The sequence below is a fragment of the Cervus elaphus genome, chromosome 21 (assembly GCF_910594005.1).
Source record: "Cervus elaphus chromosome 21, mCerEla1.1, whole genome shotgun sequence".
Lineage (NCBI taxonomy): Eukaryota > Metazoa > Chordata > Mammalia > Artiodactyla > Cervidae > Cervus > Cervus elaphus.
This window is the reverse complement of record NC_057835.1, coordinates 5,108,987-5,117,746: the sequence shown is the minus strand read 5'-3', so window position 1 is coordinate 5,117,746 and position 8,760 is coordinate 5,108,987. Positions and strand designations below refer to the sequence as shown.

The window sequence follows — 8,760 nt, the reverse complement described above, 5'->3', positions numbered from 1 at the left end:
AAAAGGTAAGTGTTAATACTAGGGATATAATGTATAACATGATTAATTAACTGCTGAATGTTACATATGAAAGTTTGTCAGAGTAAATCCTAAGAGATCTCAACATAAGGAAAAATTTTTTTAATCTTTTATTTTGTGTTTATACAAGATGATGGATGTTCAGTAAATGTATTGTAGTGACCATTTCATGATGCATGTGAGTCTAATCATGCTGCACACCTTAAACTTACACAGTGCAGCATCAGTTACATCTCAATAAAATTGGAAGGAAAAAAAGCATTTATATATATGTGTGTGTGTGTGTGTGTGTGTGTGTGTGTATACATATGGGCTTCCCTGGTGGCTAAGACAGTAAAGAATATGCCTGCAATGCAGGAGACGGGGGCTTGATCCCTTGGTCGGGATTTACAAGATAATGTAAAAATACATAGTCATATATTTCACATAAAATATATATAGATGCAATAAAATTTTAAAAGCACTAAAAAAAAAAAAAAAGGAATAAAGTTGCAGGAATCTCTCACACTTCCCAATTACAAAACTTACTACAAAGTTATACTAGCAGAGCCTTCCTTGATGGCCCAGTGGTTAACACTGTACTTCCAAGCAAGGGGCAGGTTCGACCCCTGGCTGGGGAACTAAGATCCCACATGCCACAGGGCAATGGGAACACTCCGGCTGCAATGAAGACCCGACTTGGCCAAAAAAATGGAATCAATCGATAAATAACACTTGCTTCTCACCAACTCACCTCCCTGATTCTGATACTGAGACTTTTACTGAGTCTCACTCTTCGCAACAGCATAGATATTTGCACAACTTCAGTTAGAGTCAATCTTCCTTTTTACCAAGACAGAATTGGAGAAATTTGCTGTGTGCTGGAAGCCTTGTAAATGGCCACACCGAGAGGGTGGCTCATTAACAGGTGTGAACCACTTCTGGGGAACGTGGGTCGACCTCCTGGAGTGAATGCCTACAGAACACTCCCAGGGTTTCACACTCCATGCCTTACAGGCAGTCGGGAAGGCCTCTTCCTAGCAGGCTCACAAACAGAAATTCCCTCATATGATATACATTATGTTTCTCACCTGGGATAACAAATAACAGAGGCCTTTGAAAGTCCAATCTGAGAGTTTTTATAATAACTTCTAGCAAAGCAAACTTAAGGTGGCCTGCGTGGTATCTTAGCACCCTTAACTTGTGAGCCAGGACCTCATTTTGCAGCAAGAAAAGCGAGACTTGAGCAGTCAGTCACCCTAATCCATCGCATGGAAATGCTGGGCTGGAAAGGCTGCCCCTTCCCCGCCCTGGGTTCCGCTCCAGCTGTCGGCGCTGACCCCCTAGTGGGGTCTCTTCTCCCTCCCGGCTTCTGCCCTTGCTGTGAAGTCCTGGGGGAACAGGTGAGCTGACCTTCCCAAGCCTCAGCTTCCACTGGGGGTGGGAAAAGACCCCAGCAGCAGAGTCTGGGGACGACAGAGGAGGAGATGGTTGATGGCATCACCAACTCGATGGACGTGAGTTTGAGCAAGCTCCGGGAGTTGGAGATGGACAGGGAAGCCTGGCGTGCTGCAGTCCATGCGGTCGTAAAGACTCGGACACGACTGAGCGACGGAACTGAACCCAGCGGTGTCTGACCGCGTGCCTTGACGGAGCGCCGGTCCTGGCCCTAAACCTAGTGGGCCGGGAGCCGCCAGGGGGCGCCGCTCCACTGCGGCAGCGGGACTACTAGGGGCGTGGCCTCCAGTCCCCGCCCGCCCGTCGGGACGGCGCGCGCGTGCGCACTGCACCCCTCCCGCAGGGCCTGCTGGGCTGGCGGCGGGTGTACGGCGTGTGTCGAGCGGGAGCCGAGCGGCGGACAGAAAATGTGGAGACCTGTGAGACCCCGCGCGCTCGCGCCCCTGCCGCGGCTCGGGTTGCCCGGCCGGGACCCGCAGGGCCCGAGACTCTCTCCCCCGGGATCCTCCCGCCTGGCCGGCACCCACAGGGCTCTAGGAGGAGCCCGTCACAGCCCTCAGGCAGCCTGTCCTCGGGTTCCCGCTTCAGCCCCCAGGCCCTGTGGGGGGGACGTCGGGCCTTCCCCGCCGCACGCCGCAGCTCCGCTTCTCAGAGGCTGCTTCTTGGTGCGGGAGTCTTGTCTCAGAGGCGGCTCTCCAAAGCCTCCTTCCCCGCGAGGGACGACCCTCTCGTCCCTTACGGATGCCCCTCCCCAGGGAGACGCCCTTTCCCGAGGCGGCTGTCTGGCGCCCTTCGCCTCCGCCTGCCCCGTGTCTGCCTCAGACCCCTCGCCGCTGCAGGCTCTGCCCTAATCGCAGAGCGGATCCCCCGCCCTTTCTTCACCTGCTCCCTTGGGCACCCTTTTTCCCTTGTCACCAACCCAGCCCGGGTCATCCCGGACTGACCGCTGCCCCCCGCCTCTGGGGAGACAGGACTTGCGGGGGCGGCAGGTGGGCTGACAGCTGCTGCGGCCCGGCTCTGTCTCGGGGTCACCCCTCCTCCCGCCCTGTCTCAGAAAGCCCCTCCTCTCAGGCCTTCCTAGGTTTCTGTTTGGCCGTGGGCTGCCCTCCTAACTCAGCTTCTTTTGATCCTGAACATGGCACCTGCCTTTCCAGTCCCCGCCCCCTCCTCCCCCGACCTCCCGTTTTATTGCCTCTCCTACGTTTGAATTAGTACCTTTCAAACTGGGTGTCATAGTGGTTGACCCTGGTCTTAGCCACTCTCTCTCCAAAAACCTAGCCGTTTTCTTGTGTGGTTGGTTTAGAGGTGAGGAGACTGAGTGGGGCTCATCACCATTTTCAACGGAATATTCTGTAGACCTCGTAGTTTTCTAATAAGCCTAGCCTTGTGGGTTTAGGTGTTAGTACAAATGAATGTCCATTAGCTTCTGTGGCTTGTAGAGCGGCTCCATTACACAGGGGTGTTTTGTGGGTGAGATGATGAAGCAGTGTTAGTCTGAGAGTCAGGCAGAGACAGTGAGTTGGTCTTTTATAGTTTATAAAGCTGCTTCACTCATTCAGGTCACTCAGTCCTCTAGGCAGCCCTCGGGAGTGGGCAGGCAGGCTTTGGCTCTTGAGCAGGAAATGCTCATGACCAGTAAGTAGAGCAAGGCCCAGTAGACTTCTGAGTCCTGACTGGTGCTGAGAGGGTCAGAGACCCTAGAAAAGCAAAGGACAGGGTGTTCAAGGTCATCTCCACTACGTTTCCTGGGCCCAGATGCCCAGTCTCTCTTCCTAACCTTGAGAACAATTCAGGCCCAGTGCTTTGGTTTACTCTCCTGCTATGTGCGCAGGGCTGTTGACCTACCTGCCGTTACATCGCTCAGATTCTTGTCACCTCTTTGTAGTTTCAGGTCTCATGAGATTCAGCAATTGCTTCTTTCTCCTGGGGCCTGGCTTATCTGCAGTGACTTTTCAAATCTGCTGTGTCTAATCTACAGGGTGTTAGGAAAACCAACAGCTCAGCTTGTGCCTAAAATGTGAGTGCAGGTGCTCGTGGTTCTGAGTTGATGTGCACACAGAGTTTGTGAGCTCTGTAGTGTCTGTCTGAGTGACACTGCTTGATAGATTGTTAGCTGAGTTCCAGATGAGCACAGTGCACCCGGGCTGAGAAAAGTCCCCCGTCATCTTGTCCCAAAGCGGGAGGCTTCAGGAGTGAGAGGACCACCCCAGGAGGGCCGCGCGTGTGCTCCTGCTGCCGAGGAGGCAGCCTCTCTGTACCTGTTTGCTGGGTGTGGTGCGGGTCACGTGTGATGCGTAGGTATTGCCCTGGACTGGGTCCTGGAAGGTCTGGCTGCTGGCTCTGCCGCATTTATAGCTCTGTGACCCACGGGTGTCTCCTGGGTGGTGGGGATATTTGGGGAGTTGCTGGCATGAGCCAGCACGCTGGGCCCTGTGAGGGCTTTGGTGTCGTCAGCAGAGGCCTCCTTCTCTCTCCTGACCGTGGCCTTCCACCTGTCGCTCAGCAGCATGATGGCCTGGGCCATGTGGGGTTCTGGCTTTTTCTCCACTTAGCCACCATTTATCTCAGTTCAATAAGTGTTTGTGATAAAGAATTTCTGCTGTATCTTGGAGATGATTAAGAGATGGCCCTGCCCAGCCTGATGGAGAGAAAGCTTGCAGGCTAACCCGGGCTCCTGTGATAAGGACAGTGGGGTGGGGTGGGGTGGGGTGGGGTGGGGTGGGGTGGGGTGGGGTGGGGTGGGGTGGGGTGGGGTGGGGTGGGGTGGGGGAGCAAGGAACCCTGAGAATGGGGGGGGGGGGACAGTTCAGGCAGAACAGCGGCCTGGAGAGTAGGCCTGGGCCAGGCTCCTCGCGGCTGTGCAGGGTCTGCCAGAGGGATGTTCGTCCCAGGCGATTGAGTGAGGGGTCAGGGCTGGGAATGAGGCAGTGCGGCCAGAGCACCTGCTGCGGTGCTGACTCCTCAGAAAACGACAGCTGCTCTGGGGGCCGTGGTCAGGGGCCGTTACTTTTCTGGCCGTGCCCCCTTGGCATCGGCCATGTGTCCGGAGGCTATGGACACTGGTCTTCAGCTTCCCTTCCAGCCCCAGCCAGTGGACAGTGGTCAGGAGGCTGTGGGAGCAGCCAGGGCCCTGAGCTTTAGAGTCAGTGATTCAGGTTCGGCATTCTCCTGTGAAGAGAACTGTGTGTTTAATACGAACATGATGTGTAAACTTACTTGTTAGGTGACTTGCCTTTTTCTCACTGGACTCTCCCACTAATGGCTCCGGGGACAGTGTGCTCCGCCCGATGGCTGGTTTGGGGATAGGAAGGGTGCGGGCTGGGGAAGCGGTTCGGTTTCCCAGCCTCTGGCTTCTCTGCTGTGCTGTGGGCCATGTGAGGAAACAAGCCCCGCCATCAGAAGTGTCTGTCTTTTGTTGAGCACCTGTTAGGTGCCAGGGCCTGAGCAAGGCACTTTATTTCTGCCATCTTTCACCTTTCCAGCTTGGCAGGGGTCAGCAGGGAGTCGCCCCCCAGGCACCGAGTGAGGTCGGTGAGGCAGGTGGACAGGCCCGTGTTGTGGTGCAGGGTTCAGCCCTCAGGGACTCGGCCCCGCTCTGCGGCACCTGTCGACCCAGGGGTGCCGTCCCCCTGGAGAAGGACCGACTAGGGCTGCACATGCTTCTCCTTTGGCAGTGTCCTCGCCGTGTGACCCGCTGAGTCTCCCTGATGGACTCTGGGCCTTCCTCAGGTGCAGGCCTTGATGGCAGTGCCCTCTCGGGGCACCCTCCTCGCTCGCAGTCTCCTGCTGCCCCTGAAACACACCCGGAGCCCATGTGTGGGGTCCCTGGCGGAGGAGGTGTGACGCTGGGCTCAGCTGTGGTCTTGGAGCCGCTGTGCCTGCCCTCTGGTGTGGCAGCCCCTTTGGGCCTCACCTCAGCCTTGGACCTGCAGGTCGTTGGCATGCTGGCTAGAATAACTTGTGGATCTGTCCTTTCCTTCTCTCTGAATGGTAGCGTCTCCGGGTAATCGTTAGCAGTCAGCTTTGGCCGTTTTCCTTCACTGTCTCGGGTGTGTCCCCACTGGGACTTGGCAGTGGCCATCCGCTCCAGAGCTGAGGGTTTCTTTATCTGCGTATGTAATCTGCTCCATGCTTTCTACATGTTGATCCCTGACTCATGATGGTGTGGAAGTGATACATGTTCAGTAGAAAGTCTACATCCAGCTTTGAGTCTGACCTTTTTCTGGACCAGCGGCAGGAGGTGGATGCTCTCTTTGATGTTGGGCTGCGGCTGCAGCAGCTCCCCGTCAGCCTGCAATCGCCAGGGTGCCCTGGCAGTGTCCTATATTCACTGTTAGTGCCATGTGCAGTCAGTTACAGAAGATGGTCCACGCCTCAGTGTAAACAGGCTTTGTGCTAGATTGTTTTGCCCACTTGTGAGTGTTCCGAGCAGGTTTCAGAAAGACCAGGCTAAACTTCGGTAGGTTCAGTGTATTAAATGCATTTTCGACTTCTGACATTCTCAACTTACGATGGGTTTCACCCTAACCCCATCATAAATAAAGAAGATCTGTAGTCTGTTTTCTCAGTTTAGTTCAACCCAGCAAATAAGTCCTTGTTTATGTTAGGGGTGGCCTGCGGAGCTGGGAGGGCAGGGTCGCGGGGAGGAGGGTCCCCAGGAGGGCACTGGGGACCAGCGGGCAGTTTGGTGCAGTGAGGAGCACCTGGAAGGGCCTGCCCGCTCCTTGACCACAGGCTGGCCTTGGCGGTGCTTCACCTGCCCCCACACTGGGCACTGCCCAAGGGCTTTCCAGACGTTAGTTCATTCACCCGCACTGCAGCAATGCTGTGGTCCCAACCCTGCAGACAGGGAAACTGAGGCACAGGGGGAAGGAACTTACCCACACGGCATGGCTGGCAAGTGCTGGAGCCCAGATTCAAAGTCTGCCCCAGCCGGCTGGCTCTGCCCCCGGCCTAGGCCTCAGCTCAGCCTGAGTCTCTGGGGAGCCCATGCGGTGGCTGGTGGCGAGCGGTCCCCTCGATGCCGGGAGCGCCTCCGCCCCGGGTTGTGGCCACTCAGCGTCTCCGGGTGTTTCCAGGTCTGCCTGGACCCACTCCAGCTGCCTCGCCTTCCCGGTAGGGCTGGAGAGTGCGGCAGATGCACTATCCCTGCGACTGCGAAAATGGTCAAGCGTAGGGTCCCCCAGAGTTACTTACCCAGGTGCTACTGCCTCGGTCTACCAGTGTTAGCATCTGGCTCCAACTGATCTGGGTCTGTTTGAAGCCATACGTATTTTGTTGTCGTTGCACCATTTGAAAGTAAGTCACAGACCTTGACGCATAATCTCGACACTTCATGCACCCCTAAAGGAGGAGGGTATCCTCTGACGTAACCACAGAAGCCATCTCACCTCAAAATCCTGACTGTGGCTCTCTGCTGTCTGTGGTCCCACAGGTGTTTCATAGGCGTTTTCTTTCAGACTGAGGTTCAGTCAGGGTTCTTGCTTTGTATGCAGTGCAAGTCCACCCAGGTTTTTTCTTGCGACTCTTTTTAAACTTCTAGTGAAAAACAGGCAGTATTTACAGGAAGGAGAGAGAATTGACAAGGGCCTGTACTGGGTACCTGTAGTTCTCAACGCGTGGACCTGAGCAGCTTTCCGGAGAGGCCGGAGTGCTGTGTGAAGAGTGCCCCATGCTCAGGAATTCTCCGGGTCACAGAAGCCCCAGGGCTGCAGGCTGTCGTCATTTCTTTTTCTGTGGGTTTATAGTCTCTTTGAGAAGACCGAGCCGCAGCAGACCGCTCCCTGGCCGGAGGCGCAGCTGGCTGGTGTGAGGGGAGTGGCGGCCTCTCGACTTGGGCACCGGCCTCGGCCCACATGCTGGCTCCTCATGCCGCCCCCCTGAGCGCCCCCGAGCTCTGCCTTGGGCTGCAGCCGGTCTTGCTGGGCATCTGGCCCTGCCTGCTCCTGCGCCCTCCCTGCACGAAACCCCTGGGTTCCCTTGGGACACCCCACCTGGCTGCAGCTCCAGTGTCCCAGGACTAGGCTTCATGGCCGGGCCAGCACAACACACGTGGGGCACGCGCCTCCTGCTGCGGGACAGCGGTGGTGAGAGGGCCTGGAGGAGCCTGCAGCCAGTGTGTCTCCACTGGACCCGGTGCAGAGGGTACTGCTGGGGAGGACACGGGCTTGTGTTGTCAGCCGGCTGCGGGGAGGGCTAGGAAAGGGTGGGCCCCGTCTGTGGCGGCTGGCCCTCACTGCCCATCTGCCCGAGGCTGCCTCTGTGGCCCCTGCGGGGTTTTCCTTGAGGATCTACACTCACTGCGGGTGGCCTTGGGGAACAGAGCTCTCTGTCAACCCCTGGTCTCCTCTGAGGACAGTGGGTCATGGACCTTTTCCTTTGACTTTGGTGTTGTTTTGTATCCTTGAAATTGTCTCCAGGGCTGTGTGCTTTGGCCAGAAAGTGATTGGAAAGTCAGTTCCTTGTTTGGCTCAGATTTCGTAAGAATAATGTTAACATCTGTGCTCTGGGCTATGATTTAGTTTGCGAAATCTTTTTTTGTCCCCAAAACTGAGACTGTCTACAGTTGAGGAACCTGAGGTTGAGAACCCTTCAGGTCTTACTCCAGTAAGATCGGGAGACCGAGGCTGACCGTGGGCTTGGCAGTGCCGTGGTTTCTTCTGTGCCCCTCAGCCAGGGCAGCTCATGGGGCCTTGACTTCTCTGCCTGCCCCTGGCTGTGCCCCACCCCAGCCCCCCACCCCAGGTCTCACCATGGCGGCTCAGAGACACATGTTCTTGTGTCTGTTTACTTGCCCAGTGCCAGCCCCCGAGGCCCTGCTTCCTTTCTGATCGTGACTCTTCCCTGGGAAGCTGCTGGTCTCAGAAAGGGAAATAGGCAGTGAGGGCGCCCAGGACCCTGCAGGGAGCCGAGGGCAGGGCCTGTGGGGGGCGGCCTCCTGGTGCGGACACGGCCTTGCTTCCCTCATGCGACGCCTGGCCCTCGCCCGCGCTCTGAACCTGGAGCCATCGCTGCTCCCGAGTCAGACGCACGGGCCCAAGAAGCACTGATGCTCTGCAGGGATGGGTCGCAGGGGGCAGGGCGGGTTCCTGCCGCCAGCCCTGTGCCCTCTGCTCTTTGCAGGCACAGCTCTGCCACTTCCACTCGGCCCTGCTGCAGGGCAGGCCCAAGCCCTGGCCGTCCCCTGCCACCTTCTTTAGGAGGAACCTTGCAGCCCCGCCAGCAAGGTAGGGAGCTCGCCACAGGCACCCTCTGGCACGTGCCCCTCACCATACAGGGCGCCCTCCGTTGGGGGTCGTGAGGCTG

The 8,760-nt window shown here is 56.9% G+C and overlaps 1 protein-coding gene across 13 annotated transcripts in view; it reads left to right on the top strand.

Annotated features, from left to right (window-relative positions):
* The first annotated feature begins 1,765 nt into the window (after positions 1 to 1,765).
* ADCK5 (aarF domain containing kinase 5) overlaps positions 1,766 to 8,760 on the top strand; it is a 14,917-nt gene continuing 7,922 nt past the window's right edge. For 12 of the 13 annotated variants that reach the window (XM_043879660.1, XM_043879663.1, XM_043879656.1 and 9 more), the window contains exons 1-2: positions 1,766 to 1,874; positions 8,578 to 8,681. In XM_043879660.1, the coding sequence (XP_043735595.1) occupies positions 1,863 to 1,874; positions 8,578 to 8,681 (116 nt within the window). In that variant the 5' untranslated portion in view covers positions 1,766 to 1,862. The other variant, XM_043879667.1, reaches the window with a different exon arrangement.